The 23,709-nt window shown below is 31.6% G+C and overlaps 1 protein-coding gene across 5 annotated transcripts in view; it reads left to right on the plus strand.

Annotated features, from left to right (window-relative positions):
* Positions 1–23,709, plus strand: part of KIAA0586 (KIAA0586 ortholog) — a 147,681-nt gene that overhangs the window by 97,852 nt on the left and 26,120 nt on the right. For all 5 annotated transcript variants that reach the window (XM_074290227.1, XM_074290226.1, XM_074290223.1 and 2 more), the window contains exons 23-30: positions 229–388; positions 776–1,001; positions 1,168–1,424; positions 2,107–2,183; positions 4,114–4,251; positions 10,122–10,296; positions 13,036–13,178; positions 14,904–15,012. In XM_074290227.1, coding sequence (XP_074146328.1) covers positions 229–388; positions 776–1,001; positions 1,168–1,424; positions 2,107–2,183; positions 4,114–4,251; positions 10,122–10,296; positions 13,036–13,178; positions 14,904–15,012 — 1,285 coding nt within the window. The remainder of the gene's footprint in view (positions 1–228; positions 389–775; positions 1,002–1,167; positions 1,425–2,106; positions 2,184–4,113; positions 4,252–10,121; positions 10,297–13,035; positions 13,179–14,903; positions 15,013–23,709) is intronic.

Below are 23,709 nucleotides of genomic sequence, written 5' to 3' on the forward strand. Positions count from 1 at the left end.
TCTAAAAGGCTGATTTCCAGAAGAAACTAAGATTTTCCAGTGTCTCGGGTGTAGAGACAAAAAAAGTATCTAGTTTAGCAAAATTCCTTATAGTCATGATCTTCCTATATTTTTTGTCTAAATTTTTAATAGTTTAGTCATAAGTCCATTTTACTCTTTTAAAGATATTATTATAGTTATTTGTCTCATGTATCTTTTTTTTTTTTTTTTGTATTACCTTTATCTTAGACTGTTCACCATACTCCAGTGCCTACTCCACAGCCTACTCCACCTCAATCTCCTCCTCCAACTTCTCTTAAAGAACCGTTATTAATAAAAACTCCAGAGGCTTCACCTTGTGTTTCAGAACATGATATTTTTCCTGTAAAAGAACAATTTACTCAAACAGGTAAATACTACATTTTTTCATAAGCTTCAGTAATATTAACGAGAAATTTAATGTGGGTTTGTATTTATAGATTAATGCATATTCCTATTATTTCTTTATTGACTTTTAAAAATAATTGATAATTTCTTATAATGAGTAGTTTAATGCTTTAAAAATTTTTTCCAACCTAATAGAAAAGTCATAGTTTTATGTTTTTCAGAATTACTGTGTATTGACAATAATGGGTTTTTAAAAATAATTATTTTAAATTCAGTACTTTTTTTTTCTAGTGTTCACCATTATATTTTATAACAAAATGTTGGGGAATTTTATAAAGCAAGATACCTTTATCCTTGTCAATTGGACTATTTAGCTGACTTTTTTTCCCTTTTGGTTTCAAATTTTTAGGGACTGATAATCTCCTTGCAAGTACTCTCATTATTACTCCTACTGTTACTCCTGCTGCTACACCCCCTTTAGCAGGTACACCAACTCTTACACTCTCTGAAAATTCCTCTGAAAACCTTAAGAGACCAAGCCCCAAATTTCCCAAGCCATGGAGTAGTGATGATTTACCACTGGATGAAGAGAATCCTAATCCTATTCAGGAAGAACTACTTCATCCAAGAGCTATGTAAGCAATTAAAAAAATATATATATATATAAACTTGATGCTTGATGCTTTTAAAGTTGTTTTTTTTCTTTTTGTTAGTCACAAATATATTTTTAAAAAATTTATCTTGGAGATTTTTGGACTATGTATATATAAAAACGTCTTTTTTTTTTTTTTTTAATTAAAGTGTAATGTCTGTAGCTCGAGATGAAGAACCTGAGAATTTAGTCTTACCCATTCCATCATCCAGTCCCAATCCAATCATATTTAGATCATTTCCTCTTGAAGCTCGAGTTCCTTCTCCAGTGCACACACCAAGTTCTGACCAGATGACGCAGGAAAGTAGTTCAAGCTATGTTACCACCACTGAGACAGAGACTGTTGAGAGACCCATTTCTGAAGGAGAGATTTTGTTTAGTTATGGGCAGAAGATGGCTACAAGAGGTAAATTAATTTTCTGCATTGATACCAATTGGCTAATTTGTGGAGTTGGCTAATGTGAAACTTACTCTTCTTTAAATTTACTTATTTGAAATATTTTATTTGAATGAAACAAGTGCTTTACTAAAAATTCTTTCATAAATATTGATTTAGGGATAAACTATCATGGCTTTTTTTCCCTTAATTAAACCCATTTGTTTTGCTCTTTTTGAAGTCTCTTATACACATTGAACTCATCTGTTGGATTACATTGTTTTCTAAGAAATTTTATTTCATTTTCAACAAGTACCTTATTGAGAATTAAGAATGATTTGCATGTGTATTGAAAACAATATTTTAATTATATCTGAGTAGAAGTTATCCTTGTTATTGTTCAATTGTTTTTCAATTGTATCTGATTCTTTGAGACCCTTTTTTGGAGATTTTCTTGGCAAATACACTATAGTAGTTTGTTTACTTCTTTAGTTTATTTTACAAACAAGGGAATGGAGGCAAATGAAGTTATGTTAATTATGGTCACACAGCTGGTCTGAGGCTGGATTTTAACTCTGGTCTTCCTGATTCCAGACCCAGTGCCATTTTAATGGAGCCACCTCACTTTTAATTAGGCGTTCTATTGTAAATTTAAATTTGTAATTTTCAATGGAATATAAAGTTAAAATATTTTCTGAATTTTAATTTCCAGATACAGCAGATGGAGGACTGTGTTTAAATAACTTCAATGATAGTTTATCTAGCACTCTGCATGATGCACATGAAATGGTAAGAAAATGATTATCTAGAACATTAGATCATGTGATGAAGGACTTGTTTCCTAAATTTTTATCTTAGAGTAAACATTTTTTATTTATTTAAATGCGTATTAGATAAAAGTATAGTAAAATATTTATTTTCATAAATATTCATAAATATTTCATTTATTATTAAGTGAATACTTAAAACTATGTGTTGCTTTCCCTGTTACAGTGTAAACTTGAGAAGAGAATGCTCCCTTTCTGTTGTATCTTTAGTACTTAATGTAGTGCTTTACACAATGAGTGCTTAACAAATGTTTTTCTAATCAGTCCTTCAGGATGTTTTATGGACTTGTTAGATTATAAATTCCATGAAGTTATGGCACTGTATTTTACCTAACCTCTGTTTCTTCCCAATACTTAAATAATACTATATACAGAGTAAGTATTTAGTTATTGTTTGTTGATTAAAATTAATGAATTAACTTTAGTAGCTAGACTATAACTTTAGCAACTGGACAGTGAATAGGGTATATATATAATTTGAAAATTAAGTACTCTCAAAGCACATTAAGAAATGAAATTTTAGACTATACTGTAGTATAATAGAAAAATAATCATTTCACATATATGATAAATATAATGAATAAAAATAAATGTTTAAATAATATTTCTCTTATATGGTTTAACCAAGATAGCATTCCTCAAGATATAATTGATTGTTTTTTAGTAGCTGTATCTGTAGTTGATGAGGAGTAAACTGAGGTTCTAAACCGAGATAGGTCAGTTCCTTTCCTTCTGGGTTTGTTTATCTCTCTCCTTCCCAAAGTAACTACCTGGCGGTTCGGTAGTGAATGAATTCACTACTCAATGCTGTATGGAAACAAAGTCTATTGATAGTAAAGGGATAGACAGACATTTGGCCTCCAGGAAGACCAAACTGCGTGCAAGGAGACTCCAGTTGGTGGGCACTAGATTGGTATGAACCGAGTGCAAAGATTCCATTTTTCAGCCTTCCTTTTATACATAACTAGGGTCATCAAAACAACGTTTGCACAGAGATGTTATCCAAGAGGTTCCGGAGATATTTGTAAATAAGACAGGAATTCTCTGTTGTTATCTCCTTCCGCCTCTCCCAAAAAGGAATTTCCCGCTGGTATTTGGCCTATCTGAGCAGATCATTAGAATGGGAGCTTGGGTACAGCCCAAACTGGCTTGACCAGATCAAAGATCAGTCCCAAAGGAAGTTGGACATTAGACAAGGAATCTCAAAGGGGCTATCGCCCCCATCATAGTTAGAAGAGAGAGAGAGAGAGAGAGAGAGAGTGTGTGTGTGTGTATAATGTGTGTCAGAGTCTCTCTAGGTGTGTGTGTGTGTATATGTGTGTCAGAGTCCTCTAGGTCTTAGTGCTTTGAAAAACAATTGGATTAATACATTTAATTTTGTTATGTCCCTTTTCTCTATTACATGGAAAGTGAGGATCACTACATTGGACATAATTTGTAAAGTGCATATATTTCATCCAAACTCTTATAACGGAAGATGTGACTATAATTTTGTTATTGTCTCCAATGTGAATAAAATCCATTCAATTTTTGTTATTAATTTGATTTGAAACCAAATGTATTTCCCTCTCAAACTACCTTGAATTTAATTACTTTGTATTTATTCTCTTTATTTATTCTGTATATACTTATATATGTCTTTATTGTCTTTCCTTTTGGAATGTAAGCTCCTTGTGAATAGAAATTGTTTAATGCTTTGTATTCCCAGGCATAATGCCTGAAACATAATATTTAATGCTTTTGATTAATGAAATCGAAATTAAAGTTCAACTAGAACTTTTTAATTTGATGTATAATGTGAAAATTATTAATTATATGTGAAGGTAAGTAGGAATAAATGTAGATATCTTTAGGTTATGATAATCCTCCTCTTTGTGCTTCTCTTCTCTTAGGAAGATGATTCTCCTAGTGAAGGACAGGTGATAATTAAAAGACCTCATAAAGAATATCACCAAGATATATTTCTCTCGCTTCTTGCTAAATTAAACCATGGATCATTAGATTCACAGCAAGTAGTCTACCATTCTGAGGTAATTTTTAGCATTCATTTCATTCTTAGAAATAAACTAGTAGTTTTTAATTATAAAATAAAATGACATCTCAATTTATCCAGAAATTATAATAATTTCAATCTTTCAACTAAACACTTGGAACCTGAATCCTAAAGATGAAAAGAAACTTAACTCTGACACCCACATTTTAGGGATGAGGAAAGTGAGGCACATATGAATTAAGTGATTTATTCTAGCTTAGTTAATGACTTGGTTAGGCTTTTGATCCAGAGCTCTTCTCATTTACTTTGATTTATTTGGCATCAAAGAACCTTACCCAACATTGGATTTTAGGAGTTGGAAAAAATCTCAGATCATCTAGCTTATTATGTAACTGAGAGTTTTTTCTGCAACATCCCTGACAAATAGTCATTTGGTATTGCCTTAGAGTCTTGCAGTGATGGACTACCAGAGGCCTCTGAGCCAATAAGAGACTTCTAGCACCAAATTAGATCTGTGAAGATATTCTATTACTTTACCATCTCACTTTACCACAAGACTTGCTCCATTACAGTGATGAATACTGGGAAGAAGTATACATCTCCCTTTTTTTAAATGCTTTTATTAATAATCAGAGCATTGTTGAATAGTTATTTCTATAGTTGCATTTATTAAAAAATTGTAATTTTTATATATATATATATAAAACTTCATTGAATAAGGGAGATTTTCTGAATGTTTGCTGCTCTACTGAATCATGTCTTTTTTCTGTTAGCAATAAACAATAAACTCAGTGAGATTTTGCAGTTTTGCATAGTTTAGTCAATTATATAAAGGTAGGATTAGTTGTAGAGAATTATTTGCAAAAAACTCTCTTTTCATCAAAGATATCCTCAATACATATATAGTTCACTATTACAAAGATTTTTAAAAAGATGATAAAGTAGATGTCTGAGTAGGTAATTATAATGCCCTATTAATTGCTTTTTTTTCCAGTTAATATAGTTTTTGAGTTTTCTTGTAATTTGATTATCTTCCCTGAGATATCTTGTGAGGTGGTCAACATTTCACACCTTCAGCACTTATTTCCTTATTGTGTTCTCAGGCTAGTCTAGTTGTTCTTCCTAACTTTGTTGTGTTTGGTGTCAATCCTATTTCTTTGAATTTCATATCAAGAATTGAATTTTTGAATCTAAATGTGATGGGTCCTATGTTGTTGCTATTGCTGCTGTGAATGTAGGTCATTTTAGTTATATTTGCCAATTTATTACACTTTGTGTCTAGTTGTTGTTTTCCTGCCAGAATCATCTATGAATGTTTCTTGGATAATGTAACTCGAATGTGTTATATTTTTATAGCCTCCATGCCTTCTCTTATAAGTGTAATAAAATTAGTGTTAAATAATTTCACAATGAACAAAAAGTATAGGTTTATGTGACAGCAAAAAAAAAACAAAACCAAAAAACTTACTAAACAAATACCAGGTTGAAAGAGGAAGTTATAAAAATGATAGATTATAGCAAAAACAACAACTATAGACTCTGTATGTGAAAATACATGGTAAATGACTAATGCAATACTCAGGGATAAATGTAGATATTCTGAATATCTGCATCAATAAGCAAAAGCGAAAAAAAATTCAAGTTTGCATTTTAAAAACGGCAAAAACAAAGCAGAAAGTCAACTGGAAAATGACTAATAGTCATGATTGTTTTCTTTTAAATATGAAAAATAATGATAGACTTTAAGAAATGATTTTCAAGAAAAAAACAAAATTGATAAAATATCAAATCCCATCATAATTCCAATTCTCAAAGTTGTAAATAATGAAGAGAAACTCAGAATAATAAAAACCAACATGAAAATTATCAATGATTACTGTGCTTATAGAAATATTAGATTATGAACTACTAGGACAACTTTTAAGTGGAGCAATGACAAGAAGTAGGCTGCATTTCACAATGGCTCCAGTTCTAGACAGTTTTACCGTTTTACAGATTTATCAGATTTTTAAAGAAAAAGTAACTCCTATATTCTCACTCATATTTTCTCTGTGTGTATATATAAAAAATAAAAGAAATAAACGTATATACATATGTTTATACACATAGAGACTTGTAATTTATTCATAGGTTAACTCACTTAAAAAAAAAAAAGACCCCTTTATCAATGCAAGTCATCAAATGCAATTTATAATCTTGGAGAACTTCCTAGTTCACCAAGAGATTTATTTTTAATCACAAAACCATCAGAAGTGGGTTTTATTGATTTTGAATCTGGCTCTATCTACTCTTATTACACTGCTTATAATTAATTATTTTAAATTATAGAGAGAGGTACCATACTACCTAAATGTATTTGAAAAAGCAATATAAAACATTTAAGCCAAAACATAAACAATTTGAATTATTGAAACCTTCTATTCCTGTGTACTTACATTAATATATTTTAGATAATGTCATCTTTTAATACATATTAGAGCATTGAACATTGAGGGGGAATAAAAGTAATGGAGGAACAAGATTCCTCTTTATCAAAGTATAGTTGATTGATTTATCAAACAAGAAGGAAATGATCTTTGTTAATTGTTGCTGTGCATCCAAAGCTAACTGATCGCATTGAAGACTGAGAAGTAGAAGAAAACTAGAACAACTCCAATTGCCAAATGATGTCTGACCATCACTAAAGCAGAAATCTGGCCATATTACTGTCCTACTGAGCATACTCCAGGAGCCCCTGTTACTTCTTTGTTCAAATACAAACTCCTTTGTTGACATTTGAAGCCCTTCACAACTTAGTTCCAAACTACTTTTTTAGCCTTAGGCATTGGTCCCAATTTCCTATTTCTCACACATGACATTTTTCTGTTCCTTTGCCCAGGCTGTCCTAGAGTGTACTTCTTTCTGTACTCTGCATCTTAGAATTCCTAGTTTCCTTTAAAGTTTAGCTAGTCGCTTGAGAGTATAGGAATAAATGGACTATTCCTTAGAATAGTCAGGAGCATATATTTAAGACCGTCAGTAAGCATAATATCTAATGCAGATAAACTGGAACCTTTCCCAGTAAGATCAGGAGTGAAACAAGGTTGTCCACTATCACCATTACTATTCAATATTGTATTAGAAATGCTAGCCTCGGCAATAAGAGTCGAGAAAGAGATTAAAGGAATAAGAGAAGGTAATGAGGAAATCAAACTGTCACTCTTTGCAGATGATATGATGGTACACTTAGAAAACCCCAGAGATTCTAATAAAAAGTTATTAGAAATAATTCACAACTTTAGCAAAGTTGCTGGGTACAAAATAAATCCACATAAATCCTCAGCATTTTTATACACCAACAAAATGCAACAGCAAGAGATACAAAGAGAAATTCCATTCCAAACAAATGTCGAGAGCATAAAATATTTTGGAATCTATCTACCAAAGAAAAGTCAGAAATTATATGAGCAAAATTACAAGGCACTTGCCACAAAAATAAAGTCAGATTTAAATAATTGGAAAGACATCCAGTGCTCATGGATAGGCCAAGCGAATATAATAAAGATGACAATACTCCCCAAACTAATCTATTTATTTAGTGCTATACCAATCAGACTCCCAAGAAACTATTTTAGTGACCTAGAAAAAATAACATATGGAAGAATAAAAGGTCAAGAATTTCAAGGGAATTAACGAAAAAAAAGTTAGATGAAGGTGGTACCTGATCTAAAGCTATATTATATAGCAGCAGTTACCAAAACCATTTGGTATTGGCTAAGAAATAGACCAGTCGATCAGTGGAACAGATTAGGTACAAAGGACAAAAAAGGGTACAACTATAGCAATGTAGTGTTTGATAAACCCAAAGATACCAACATTAGGGAGAAAAATTCATTATTTGAAAAAAACTGTTGGGAAAACTGGAAATTAATATGGCAGAAACTAGATATGGATCCACACTTAACACCATATACCAAGATAAGATCAAAATGGGTCCATGATTTAGGTATAAAGAATGAGATCATAAATAGATTAGAGGAACAGAGGGTAGTTTACTTCTCAGACCTGTGGAGGAGGAAGGAATTTATGACTAGAGGAGAACTAGAGATCATTATTGATCACAAAATAGAAGATTTTGATTACATCAAACTAAAAAGTTTCTGTACAAACAATACTAATGCAAACAAGATTAGAAGGGAAATAACAAATTGGGAAAATATTTTTAAAAGTAAAGGTTCTGACAAAGGTCTCATTTCCAAAATATATAGAGAATTGATCCTAATTTATAAGAAAGCAAACCATTCTCCAATTGATAAATGGTCAAAGGATATGAACAGACAATTCTCAGATAACGAAATTGAAACTATATCCACTCATATGAAAGAGTGTTCCAAATCACTACTGATCAGAGAAATGCAAATTAAGACAACTCTGAGATATCACTACACACCTGTCAGATTGGCTAAGATGACAGGAACAAATAATGATGAATGTTGGAGGGGATGTGGGAAAACCGGGACACTAATACATTGTTGGTGGAGTTGTGAAAGAATCCGGCCATTCTGGAGAGCAATTTGGAACTATGCCCAAAAAGTTATCAAACTGTGCATACCCTTTGATCCAGCAGTGCTACTACTGGGCTTATATCCCAAAGAAATACTAAAGAGGGGAAAGGGACCTATGTGTGCCAAAATGTAGCAGCTCTTTTTGTAGTGGCTAGAAACTGGAAGGTGAATGAATGTCCATCAATTGGAGAATGGTTGGGTAAATTATGGTATATGAAGGTTATGGAATATTATTGCTCTGTAAGAAATGACCAGGAGGATGAATTCAGAGAGGTTTGGAGAGACTTACATCAACTGCTACTGAGTGAAGTGAAGCAGAACCAGAAGATCACTATACACTTCAACAACAATACTGTATGAGGACGTATTCTGATGGAAGTGGACATCTTCAACATAAAAAAGATCCAACTCACTTCCAGCTGATCAATGATGGACAGAAACAACTACACCCAGAGAAGAAACACTGGGAATTGAATGTAAAATATTAGCACTACTGTCTATCTACCCAGGTTACCTTTACCTTCAGAATCCAATACTTAACGTGCAACAAGAAAATTGGATTTACACACATATATTGTATCTAGGTTATACTGTAACACATGTAAAATGTATGGGATTGCCTGTCATTTAGGGGAGGGAATAGAGAGAGGGAGGGGAAAATTTGGAAAAATGAATACAAGGGATAATGTTATAAAAAAAATTACTCATTCTTATATACTGTCAAAAAAATTTATAATTATAAAATTAATTAAAAAAATAAAGTTCAAAACAAAAACACACAACAAAAATAAAAACCCCCAAAAAACAAAAATAATAAACTTTGCCCCTTGAATAGAAGAAAAAAAAAAAATAAAGTTTAGCTAGTGACAGCCTCTGGCTTTGAAATGGTCTTGTATTTATTTTGTATATACTTATGCATCATGATGTCTCCCAGAATCTAGTGTACTCACTGAGAGAAATAATGATTTTATTTTTGTCTTGGTATCCTTAGCACTTAGCACAGAGTAGTTAGTAGAAGCTTAATAAATGCTTCTTTATTGAATATTTGATTGGAAAATGTGATGAAGAGACATAGATGCTATTTAACTTGCAAAGACTAAGCTACAAAAACAAGCTAGTTGCAAAAAGTCATTTTTCACTAGGTAGATATATTCCAAAATGACAGTTTTCTAAATTAGTCTATTTTTTGTATGATTGCTTGGTTTAATAATTACTAAAATTTCTAAAAGTAATTAAAAATGATGTATGCTCTCTGTGTTTATTATAATGTGCCTAGGTACCTCAGTATATGTTTTCTAATTTTTTAATTTAATTTTGATATGGTTTGCCTAACATGTTTTTTTTTTTTTCTTTTTTTTAATAGGAATCTGAAAATAGTACAGATGAACTTAGTGAAGGACAAAGACCTAGATTTCCCGCAACAAAGGAGAGTATCTTCATGGGACAGTACATGGCCCAATCTATTCCTGTTTCTACAGAATATTTAGAAGAAAAGAATTATCATGGGCCATTACCAAAGCAATTTGACAAAACTGCAGGTAATCAGGAAAATATTCTTTTTTGAAAGTGTCTCTTAGAAAGTAGAATAGAAAAAAATTTTTATAACTATATTTTTGGGATTTGGGGTTATAATTCTATAGTATGGGAGATTACATAGATATAATTATATTACAATCAAAAGTATTTTAAAAAACAAATATTCTCAAACTCCCAACTAGAATTATTCTCTGATAAAGCATGTTTGGTCAATTAGTTCATAAATACTAAATACCTACTATGTATCTCATGTTACGTTATGTATTGAAGATATCAAATTAAAATGATATGGCATTTGTCCTCCAGGAACTTGTAGTTTTACTTCATGGAGATAACATGCTTATATGTAGATATATGCAGAAGACACAAAGTAGATTCAGAATATCCTTAGTTAAGCACTAGCAGCTATATGGACTAGAAAAGTTTTCATGTAAAAAGTGATACATGAATTATTATTATCTTGAAGGAAAACTGTGATTCTGAGAGATGGAGGTAAGGAAGAAATACTTTTGAGTCATGGGGATCACTTAGTGCAAAGACACAAATATGGAAGATGGAGTGTCATGTAGGAAGAATTATGTAATGGAGAGTAAGGATTATAGAGTGGGGGAAAGGGTACATATGTTGTAAGACTGGAAAAGTAGTATGGTATCTGATTGTGGGAAATGTTAAGATAAAGGAGCTTATGATTATTCCTGATAGGAACAGGAGCTACTGAAGCATGATAGAATGAAGAAAGCCCTGGATTTTAAATCAGAGGACCTAGGTTTTTATTTTTATTATATGATCTTTTCAGTACACATGTCCCTAATGATGCTTGTGCTCGCTCTCCCTTTTGCTCTCTATCCACAGTAACATGGAAAAAGAGTATTATACATGGAACCCTGCAACTCTTTTACATACAGTTTGCTTTTCTAATTATTTATTTCTGCTGATAGGCAATTGGAATTAAGTGGCTTGCTCAGGTTCACACAGCTTGGAAGTGTTAAATGTCTGAGGTTAGATTTGAACTCGGGTCCTTCTGACTTCAGAGTCAGTGCTGTATCCACTGCAATATCTAGCTGCACCTCAGTCAATAATTTTCAAAACTTTTGCCTGCATGGGATTCTTTCTGGCCTTCTTTCTGTTATTTTGTATGCATTTTATTTTTTTAAGTTTCCTCACTGACTCTTATTTTAAAAAAAATTTGGGGTACCTTATCCTGATGTCCCTTTCTCTTTGCCTATCTTTTACCTTCCCTAATTAGAAAAAAGGAAAAAAATTCTTTATAATATATTTGTAGTTAAGCAAAACATTCACACATTAACCATGTTTGAAAATATATATTTTAATCTGCATCTTGAGGCCATTTCAAGAGGTGACTACCACATTTCATCATCAGCCCTCCAGCATTGTGGTTGATTATTGCTATGATCAGAATTTTTAAGTGTTTCGGAGTTATTTGTTTTTACATTATTGTTAGTGTATAGTTCTCCTGGTTTTATTTAATCAGTTTATTCTGTTTTTCCCAGGCTTCTTTGAACTAAAGTTGTTATTCCTTTTATAATTTCTTTCAATGCAGTCATTCATATTCTGTTACACTTTATCATATACCACAATTTGTTTACCCATTCCTCCAATCTCCATAGTTTCTTGTTCTTTAGCACTATGAAAAGAACTGCTTAAATGTTTTTGTATATGTGAGGTTTTTTTTTTTTTTTTTTTTCTTTGATCTTTTTGAAGATATAGGCTTAGTAAATGATATCTCTGGGTCAGAGAATAGGGTGATTTTGGGGAATTTAAAATTGTTCTCTGGAATAGTTATACCAGTTCACAGGTCTATCACTCGTGTATTAATGCGCTTATTTTCCTACATTCTCGTTGAAATTTGTATTTCCTTTTTTTTTTTTTTTTTTTAAATCTTTGCCAGTTTAGTGGTTGTGATTTGCTTTATTACCTTTCAGGAACTCATCTGTTGATTAAAATAAGGTATTCATAGATTTTCTAAATGGAAAAGTAAATAATTCATTGCTATACTAAATAGTTCTAGCCCTTAAAATATTAATGAGAGGTATTAAAATGTGAAAGACAACATATTATGTTAGAAGAAAGTTGTACTAAGAGTTAGGTTGAAATCTGTATGTGATTTTTAAATCACTAATACTCAGACTTCTTTCCTTATTTGAAAAAAGGGGAATGATAGCTGTTTTGCTTACCTCACAGGGTTGTTGTGAAGCACATGTCAGTGAGCTAATATGTCTTGAAGTGGTTTGTAATTTGTGAAATATTACAGGGTTTTATTTAACTCGGCTTGTTTCTGCTATCATTCATTCCTCTTTACATATGGTATTTAGAATCTGAATGAGACTCAATCTGGGTAAGAAAAAGATGATGATTGGGAGCTTTGAAGACAAATCAAAGAATAATAATTTTTTCAAATCAATTTTAACACATTGTCTATCATGTGCTTTTGAAGATAACATGCAAAGAATGTTAGTCTGTTGACTTTATTGCAATGATTAAAAAAAGGAGAACAAGAATTCTATGGACCAACTAATTCATGAGAATCTTGTTTGTAGTGATTTTTGTCATCTTTGACCATATGTTATTTATATTCTGTGTTGGTTTTTTAAATATGTTTTAAAAGTGGGTATTTAAATCTAATCTGCAAAAAATACATATAGTCATATGGATTATTCTTTTTGGTAGTAATTTTTTTCATAATTTGCTTAAAACATTTGTCTATGTATTTATGATTCTAGGAGAAATTCATGAAAATTCATGTGCCAGTCATGGCCCAATGAGTTTGGGGGAACTAGATTTGCAACAGATTTCAAATCTTCCTCTTCAAGCAACAAAAGTAAAAGAAATTACGTTGGAAGTTGCACATGCAGATCTTGCTCAGGTATCTGAAAGATAGCCTTTAGAATTAATTTGTTTGAAAGAAAAACTTAAGTTAAGAATTAGGTCATAAGAGGGCATCTATGGCAATAACAATGATAATTCTTTTGTTGTAACAAAAGTTTTTTTCCCCAAATGTTTATTTATTTTCTGCTTATACATAACTTTTAAAATATACATTTCTTTATGAAACATATTGAGAGAGAAAAATCAGAACAAATGGGAAAAAAAAAACCACAGGAGAGAAAAAAATGGAAAAAAGAAGCAAAACGTAGCATGTGTTGATTTACATTCAATTTCCATAGTTTTCTTTCTGGATACAGATGGCATTTTCTATCCAAAGTTTATTGGGATTGCCTTTGATCACTGAAAAAAAAACCAAGTCTTTCATAGTTAATCATTGTGTTACAAAAGTTTCTTTTGAAAGAACCATACTTGTCTTCAGTGATGTCAATCATTTAAATTTATCATTTTTGCATGATGAAAATGCTTGTATATGCAGGATATTATTTTATGGATTCATTCAAAGTTTTACATGCTTGTTATGAGCAAAGGGTTATATTATCTTCTAAGGGTCATACCAAAGGAAGATTAGAGAAGAAGTTGTACCTCTTGGGCTTTTTTTGGTTTCCATGTTTGTTAGAATACTCATTATGATGAAAATGTAGTAACAATATCTGAACTGTCAAATGCAGCTCAATAATAAACAGTTCTCCTTCTCTAACCAGATTTCTTTTGGGTGAAGTTATTTCCTTTTATGTGCTAATCTGTTCTAAAACTAAGACAGTGAATCCTCCCTTGAAGGAGAGAGAAGAAAAATATAAGAGAGAAGCTCACCAACAGATTTATTTTATGGCTATATGTTGAGTTATTTAAGTAGGGCCAGTGAAGGGCATATCTTCCTTCAGGAGCATCCCACACTGAAGCAGAGCAGATATGGCTCACTTTCTGATACATCTTGATATTTGACTCACATAAAAATAGAAAGAATCATTTAAAAATTAATCTTAAAGTGCTTTAGTCATGGCACAAATGTGACTATCTTTCAACCATCTGACAGTTATTTTGGAGGATTAAAATTCAGTATAGGTAAAAGGAATTTCATCCCAAAGTTAGTCTTAGTATTCTGCATGTTAGCTATTCAACAGAGAGGTACATGCAATTGCTTGAATGGGTATGTATCTGAACGTGTGCCTTAAATTCTCTTTGACCTTACAAAATTCTGGGGAAGGAATTATGGCTGCTGTCAGTTTCAGATGCTGGGTAGGGAGATTCCTAAAGAGAGAGTTTTTCTGGAAAATAGGTATGAATTGTGAAAATGGATCTAGGTTTAGGAGATAGTGTGTAGGGGAAATTTGTATTACAGGAAATGAAAAAGTGAATGTACATAATAAGTGATTAATAAGTGATTAGGTACTCATTATATATAAATGATGGTTTTGGCATATAATATACAAATGCAATTTGACTTTTCATAGTAACAATAGAAAGATATATTCGGTGTACCAATGAAATCTAGAAATGATCCTCAAAACTTTCATTCCAGTCATTTATATTTTCCCTCTATATTATGATATATCTAATGAATTGAGTTAAATTCCTTCTGGTTTTTTTGCTTATTATGTGTTGGAAGTGCTAATAAATGACCAAATGATTGCATAATTATTAATTGAAGCAGCATTTTTAGAAATCAATGTGAAACAGCAATATTGTTTTTTAAAAAATTTAGGAGAAGGAGAAACAGCATCAGGAAGTTCAACCAGTTGATCGGAAGCCAGTACAAGCTCGTGTAATACGTGTAAAGAATAAGTCAGAAACTTCATTTTCACATCTCCGAGGTAAACCATATTTTTCAGTCATCTCTGTATCAGTCCAATATCAACTCTGGCATGGAACAAATATGTAATTAATTTTAAGTGAACATGTTTTGCCATTTTAGATTTGGATTTTATGGTGTCTTAGTCTTGGTTGTAAAATATTTCTTCATTCTTGGAAATAAAGAATATGATGTAGTTAATTGTATACTTCTAAAATTAACTTTCTAGTATACATTATAACTGGAGTTTTTTGTCTTAATTGTGCAAATAGCCATATAAGATATATCCTTTTTATCAGTTTGATTAGGTCATGGTAGTCATTCCTAATAAGATGAAATTTAATGAAGATAAAAGTAAGGTTTTATATTTATGTTCAAGAATTCATTGGTACAAGTATTGAATGAATGCAATGTGGAAGGGCATTTCTTATGACAAGAATATTGTGATTTTAGTGGATGGTGAGCTGAACAAAAGTCAATAGTATAAAATTTAGGAATCTGTTTCTATGCATGTGTGTGTATGTACATATACACAGATATAACATATTTGTGCATAGGCATATATATGTGGCACATGTATAATACACATAACATTTATATATACATGTTTGTATGTATGTATAGATAAAGAGCTTTTGCCCTTGTGCCTTTGTTTACATTCCAGCAGAGGAGATGAAAAAGTAAGGTTGATCTATTGCTGTTATGATTGGTTTTCCATTTTTTTGTAGATAGTATAGTATAGTATAGTATGTGTGTTAAGAATCAGAAATTGTAGGGTCATAAGTCACTTCTCTGCCATTAATCACTTGTTTGACTTTGAGCAAATCACTTAACATGTGTGCTTTAATTTTCTTATCTGTAAAATGAGGCTATTAATATTTATTCCATCTACCTGATAGTGTTTTTGTTAGAAATGGATAACTTAATAGACCTAAAAACATTTCCAAAAACATACACTATGTAGATGAGCCATTTCATTATAGTAACATTTCCTATATGTTAGTAACCAGGGATAAAAACTAAACATGATAAGATATTAAATCTCTTGGAAGTATAAATACTTTTCTTTTGTTATATAAATTTTCTGAAGGGTTATTTCAGCTTTACCATTAATTTTTCTATAATTCCTCCAATTTTTTGATTAGTTTAAGTATTTATTGAATTTTAAGTGCATACAGAATTCCCTTTGTAACATTCTAGCTACCTTACAATTTCTAAGTGGCTGTAACTATTATTTAATAATGTAAAATCTTTATTGTGTTTATATCACCTTTAAGCTTGTTTCTATTTATCTTATATCTTGTTATATCTTTTTTCTGTTTACATTCTTTATTGGTACTATCAGTGAATCATATTCCTTCATTCAATAAGTCTGCTATATATCAAGCATTGTACTAGACAGTGGGGATTTAAAGACCAAAGCGAAAGGGTCTTCACTCAAGGAAATTATGTTTTATTGGATGAAATGATTATGCACATTAAAATACAGAAAATTAATTACAAAAAATATATTTCAAGAAGATAACTCATCATTTCTGAGTGGCAGTGAATTAGAAACTAGATGGGATTCTTTTTGATGTCATGGCACTTCTTTTAACAATATAGTGATATCTATGGGCCCCTTCTTAGCATAAAGTTTTAAAATACATAAAATTAAATATATACAATTATATTGAAATTAATTTATCAACTTTAATTTTTAAAAAAAGTTTACAGATCCTAGGTTATGAAGCCCTGAACTAAAGAGATAATAAATTTATTGAAAGATGGTAGTTTCTAAACTTTGATGTGGCAGCACAGCTTTTCATATAAAAACATTTTTGCACTTTTTCCTACCTTTTTCACAAAACAATCTATGGAAATAGTACTTTTTTAGCTCATGTTTAATTCATATAAATGAAGTACTTAGTGTATCTTTTGGAACAACACACAGACTATAAACATATAATAAAGATAATGTAACAGACATTTGTAAAATAATAATTGCATTATCATTATAGATGAACTTTTAAAATGTGAAGTTTCTAAAAAACATACTGTCAGTGATATTACTACTTATTTTCTTTTTTTCAGCTACTGTTCAAGATCAATAGGAAATCCTATTTTTCACAAATAAGATGTTGCAAATGGCAGTAAAATTTGTTTGATAAAGAAGAATTCTTTATACACTCATTGTCAAAACATAAACTATTTCTGTCAGATGAGGCTTTAAGATTATTTTTTGATTCCAATTTTCTTTGGAAAAATTCTTACCCTACCAGCTGAGCTTTAGGTAGCCTAAGGTTCTTATATTGAACTGCAGAGAAGGTGCCTTAGTAGAAGAAATTCTTTCATGGGAACTCCCTAAGATTTAGGCCCAGGCCTAATTTTCCTCAGCCCTATCTTAAACTGTTAAACTGTTTCACTTGTCTTTGTAGTAGTTTTAGCTATTCCTATGAACTTTTCTTCAAACTGGTTATATATTTACTGAGCATAAGTAGATTTTGTTTTACTTTAAAAAAAACACTCGAGACAATAAAAGTTTAAAAGGTTTAAACTTAATTATTAAACATTTCAATTGGTTATATGTGGAAGTTTTTTAAAAGTTGAAGTTGGGGAAGGAAGAGAACTAGTTTACTAAAGTGAATGATATTAAGAATTAAACTAGATATTATAAATCTTTAACTTTCACACCAATAGTGTTGGGATTTGTTCATTTTATACTCAAAAATTCAGCAAAATAGTAGGACAAAATAGATTACCTGTGTCATGAACCTACATCAAGTTAAGGTCATAGTTGTGAATTATACCTTTGTTGAAATTTAGACTCAAATTTGGCCTTATGCCATACTATATATCCATTGGACTGCATTTACTGTCAGTTGTAGTGAAATCAATATTAGACTTGATTTTGTTAACTTTTATTTGAAATTTACTTTCACTGAAAAAACAGATGTACTTATATAGAAGGTTTATTAAAGTACCAATAAGTTTGGTCACTACTTTGTATCTCATTTATCCTTCCCTCCATGAAGAGGAACATCCCTTGAGGAGAAAGTGCATTCTAAGCTTGCAGGTCAGCCTCCATATTGGGTGGAAAACCATATATAGGATATAGTTATAGGGGAGTGTAGTTGGAATGGGAGCGTCATTTGCTTCATGTAGTACTAGCAGTATGATAAGATTCATAAACATTTTTATATACATTCTCATCTTCACAATTTATAGCAGAAGAAATGGAAAGTCAAGAAAATGTAAGTGATTTGCCCAGCCTCACACAGTGCAGCTAGCCAGCCCTGAGCCCTGAAGCTGGAATGCAGGCCTAGCACTTGTCTCTATTTCAGAGAGCCTAAGGAAACATCCTGCTTTTTATTAAACCATAACAAAATCCTCAGTTTTAGAACTGTGGAAAAAGGAATTCTAAAAGTAATCTATAAAAAAGCTTAATCAACAGCCAGGTTAATAGAACTGAAACAATGATCATTGATTGTGACCTTGTCTATAATGAGATATTATTGTTGCCCCTTCTCCCCACAGGATATTCTTTTAGTCAGTTTTTAAAAAATATTAACGACTTAAAATGGTGAATACATTCAAATATTTTCAATATTATGCCTAGTTAAATTATTTCTGTACCATATAATACCAGTTCTCAACTAAAGCTCTTCAAGAATTTGAAATATATTTTTTTCAACTTCTCATCACTAGATGGCACTAGTGAATTTAAAGTTGAGATAAATCAAGTTTTTATTTTTTTGCAACATTGAATTGATATTTGATAATTCAGTAAATTAAAAAAAAATGATAAGTAATTATTGTTTTAGCTTCTAGGAGATCTTATTTGTTTCAAAAGCTTAATTTCTGGAAGGAACTTTGAACATTGTCTACTTCACTCCTCTCATGACAAAATGGGGTCTCAGGGAAATTAAGTGACTGGACCAAGATTAGAGAATCTTAGATTTAGAGCCAAAAAGGACTTTTAACACCTGACCTAGTCCAACTCTTTCATTTTATGATGAGAAAGACCAATTATTATTAAGTAATATCTCCTTGATCTCTCTTTAGGTCACTTTTTAAAGATATCTATATCCTTAAATTTTCTTATGTTTTAAAAATCTTTTGACATTTTAATATTTTGTCTTAGAATCATTAATTTCTCTTTGATCTCATTTTAGAGAGTCTGTTACTTGGGTAAGATTTCACACTTCATACAAAGGACAAGAAGGTGCTGAAAAAAGAAATAGGATCAATACTAGTATTGATCCTATTATTTGCTAGTATGTATAATTGCTATAGACATATCTTCCTATTCATCCCCTCTAGTCTTCTCACATCTTTATCAGTTATTCTTAAAATTTCTCTCCTTTTAATTCCATCTTTATGATTTGTCCTCTGAAACTGAAGTTATGTTTGTGTTTGTTTACTCCCCAATTTTACCCTCCCTCTCAAAAAGGCTCCATATCGCCTTCTCTTGTTCCTGCCCTATTTCCCTATTGAATTAGGCAGGAATGAGGAGAAAAAAATAACCTCCTTTATCCAATTCAGGTAAGAGTTAGATTCATGAGATGACAGTTCTCCTCTCCCTCTTTTCATCCTCTTTTCCATATTTGTGTGCTTTTCTTTTGAATTATTGCAGTTGTAGCAATAGTAAGTTTCTCCATTTTCTTCCTTATTCTTCCCTAGTGTATTTTTTCCTTTCTTTTTGTTTCCTTTCCTAAAATCATCAAAACAACAGAACCTATACCCATGCTCCATCTCTGTTTTTCTTTACTCACTCATAGAGTTGGTGTGAGATTAACTAAGAAAATTATAAAGCACTTTGTACAGTGCTTGACACATAGTAGGCACTTAATAAATGCTTAATCTTTTTCCCCTACCTCTAGTAGTTATAGCATAATTTTCTGTGACCTTGACTATGGTTTCTTAGAACCTGTTTTTGTCCGCTTGTGGTGGTGTTTCTGGATTAAAGATGGTAGAAGGACTCTTTGGGTATCATTCCAAACTATTCTAGAATAGTTAGGCCAGTTTATAGCTCCACTATTCTTCCTCCCACATTGCCTCCAATAATGATTTTTTTTCCCTTTTAGTTGCTTTGTTAACCTGATGAGTATAGCCTCGTTAAAACACTACAGAGAGTTGAATTAGACTTGGTCCTGTGTTATCTGTTTGATTCTGGACAAGCCACTTTCCTTTCTGACATTTAGCTCTTTCTCTTTTGTTTAGTTTTGTTTTCCTTTCCTTTCTTTTCTTTTTTTGCTGAGGCAATTGGGGTTAAGAACTTGCCCAGGGTTACACTGCTAGGAAGTGTTAAGTGTCTTGAGGCCAGATTTGAACTCACATCCTCCTGACTTCAGGGTACTTTTAACTCTTTCATTTCTATTTAGATATGATCTTATTTTAGAATTATTTTAATTAGTATCTCTCATGTTTTGTATTTTGAGCATTCTCCCCCCCGCCCCAGTCCTTGATAGCTTCTTTTGAGAATTACTTATTCATATACTTTGACTCTTAATCTATAGGGAAATTGCTCTTGCTATATGTGTGGTATGTGTCCTTATTTTTACTTTCTATATAAATGAATATCAATCAATAAGCAATAGCACCCACCAGAATAAATTAAATACAAGGTAAATAAGGAAAGGAGAATACTAGTATTGGGGGAATATCATAAAAGGCTTAATATAGAAGATGAAGCATTCATTGAAGCAGAGATCTAGGCCTTGTGATACAAAACAGTGCTATATGTAGAAGAGCTGAGAGAAAATTAAGTCATGTAGAAAGTGGAGTGATGTACAGCAAAGTTGTAAAAAAAGGTTAGAACCAAGTTGTAAAGAGCTTTAAAAACTAAAAAGATATTTGATCATAGAGTCAGTAGAGAACCATTGGATTTTATTGGGTAAAGTCACAGCCATATCTGTGATAAGTAAAGTAATTTTGCCAGATGTGTGTAGCATAGATTGGCATTGGGAGAGACTTTAGAGGAAGAGACCAGTTTAGGAAGCCACTGCAGTTATGTAGACAAGTGGTGATGAGGGCGTGAACTACAATGGAGGAGTTGTGCATATATGTGTACTGAAGGAGAGTGACCTGTTCAGGACAACACTGAGGTTAAGAACCTGGAAGAAGAAGAAGAGAGGAAGAGAGAGGGAGGAAAGGCGAGAAAGGGAGAGAGGAAGAGAGAGGGAGGGAAAGAAAGGTAGAGATATATACATCCAGGAACAATAAATTATGATAAGAGCATAGTGACATATATGCATGTTTGTCAGATGTACAGAATAGCAAGAGAGGAGAGAATATTTAGCTAAAGAGGATGCTTAACAATATCACATACAACACACAACATAAAGAATGAGGACAGAGAAAAGATGATCAGAGTTGACAAGAAATCATTAGCAACTCTGGATACAGCACTTCAGTTGATGAGTTTGGAAGCCACATTGCAAAAGGTTAAATAGTAAATAAAAGGAAGTAGAAGCAATAGATAAAGATCACTTTTGCTAGGAATTGGATTTAGAAAAGGAGTAAAGATATAGAGTGAAAGCTTTAATAGGGTCTAAGAAGGATTTTCTTAAAAATAGAGAGACAAGCATGCTTGAAACCAGAAGGGAAGGAACTAATAAATAGGATAAGTAAATATTTGGTCAAAAGTTTGAGAAAGTGAGACATTAATTGAGAGGTCTGGAGATCATGAGAGGGAATGGTATTATGGATATTCAGAAGAGTATTCTTGGCAAGCAGAAATAAATTTCTTTCTGCTTTATTATCAGAACAGAAGAAAAGAATTTTTTCTTTATAATCAGAGACTGGGGGAAAGGAGTACAAATTGGGGGATGATATTAAGTCATATTGAGAGGAAGAAGAAGAGGAACTCACAATTAATGGCTATAGTTTTCTCAGTAAATAAAGTGTGTTGTCCTCAGCTTTACACCGGGAAAGGAGGATAAGTATGGTGTATATGGGGAGAAAAGAAAAAACTTTGAATATCTCCTGGGGAGTGAGATAAAGAATTAATAAAAAGATTGCCTTCTTGCAGTGAGGGCCCATTTGAAATTAAATAATCTGTGTGCATAGTTAGCATGGCTGAGTCACTTCTTCCAGCTTTTTTCATTAACTCATTAATAGAAGCAGACAAGGTAGACAGAAATAATTGATAATTGACAAGAGATGAGTGGGTGCAAAGGATTTGAGAGTAGATGACAATATACTGGCTAACTATAGGTTCAAGACTGAAATTACATGTATACAAATACAAATATATGTGTATATATTTGTGTGCTTGAGTCCTTCATTTTCACTCAGAGAGAGACATCTAGACAGATAAACTAACTGCCAGAAAAAAAAAAAATAGTGGCAAAAAGGATTTGAATGTAACTAAGTGAAACAGTATGTTTGGTTATTTTGTCAGTCAATGAAGAAAGCAAGATTTAAATTGCAAGCTCTACTTGATACATAGGTATTTTTCAAAACTCAAACCAAGAATAAAACTCTTGATTGATGAGGAACAGAATCAGATTTCACTATTTTATTTCACTAGAATCTGATAAACATTTAACAACTACATGTACTAAAAATAGTGTATATATAATGAATACAGTGTTCTTTATGAAAAATTGATCTCTTTATCTTATTTTTCATGTGAATATTTATGATAAACTTGAATTTATTTCCTTTCAGCTTGGATAGGGAGAGAGAGAGTATTGGAAGATTTACTGAATGCTCAAGGGCACAGGGAAAGAAGTTAGGGATCTCTGCCAACATCCATTGGCTAGTATAACATTAAAATACACAATTTTAGAGCTGGAATAGCCCTAAGAGCCTCAGCTAACTCTCTTACTTTTTTTTTCAACTTTCAAATTGTATTTTTAGTTTTAGTTTGAAATTCTCTTCTTTCAGGTGTTCTCTACTTATTGTAAAAGTGAGAAATATGATAGTCATTATACATATGAAGTCAAGAAAACATTATGTATGTTCCAGATGGGAAAAAAGCAAGAAAAATAGAGTACAAGAATACTTCAATCTGTGTGCTAAATCCATTGGTTCTCAATGTGAAGATAGATGGCATTTTATGGTATGAAAACTGAGTTGTGGTGGATCAGTATATTGATTAGAGATTCTAAATTTTTCAGATTTATTTTTATAATATTGTTCTGCTTACTTTACTGTTTATCAGTTCATATAAATCTTCCTAGGGTTTTCTGAAGCTATTCCCATTATCATCTCTTCCAGGATAACAGTTTTACATAACTTTTGTAAACTATGTATTCAGCCGTTCTTCCCCAGCATCCTCTCAATTTCCAATTCTTTGCCCCCACAAAAAGAGCTGCCATAAATATATTTATACATATGGTTCCTTTTTCTTTTTCTTTGTTTTTCTTTGATCTTTTTGAAGCATAGACTTAATATGAGAATTACTGGGTCAAAGGATATACACAGTTTTGTAGTTCTTTGGTAATAGTTCCAAATTACTTTCCAGAATGGTTGCACTAAGTCACAGTTTCATCAGCAATGAGAACATTTTGGTACTACAAATTTTTGTTCCATTGTCATTATTTTTAGTGATGTTTGATGGCTTGTATGGTTTAGTCTTTGACCCACTCATTCTTTAGGATACGATTATTTAGTTTCTGATGAATTTTTGATCTATGTTTCTGAGGCTCTTTGTTTAATGTAATTTTTCTTGCATTATTTCAGTTTTTCTAAAATTCTATTCCTCTTCTTAACTTCTTTCTTGTTTATTTAT

The sequence above is a fragment of the Sminthopsis crassicaudata genome, chromosome 2 (assembly GCF_048593235.1).
Source record: "Sminthopsis crassicaudata isolate SCR6 chromosome 2, ASM4859323v1, whole genome shotgun sequence".
NCBI lineage: Eukaryota > Metazoa > Chordata > Mammalia > Dasyuromorphia > Dasyuridae > Sminthopsis > Sminthopsis crassicaudata.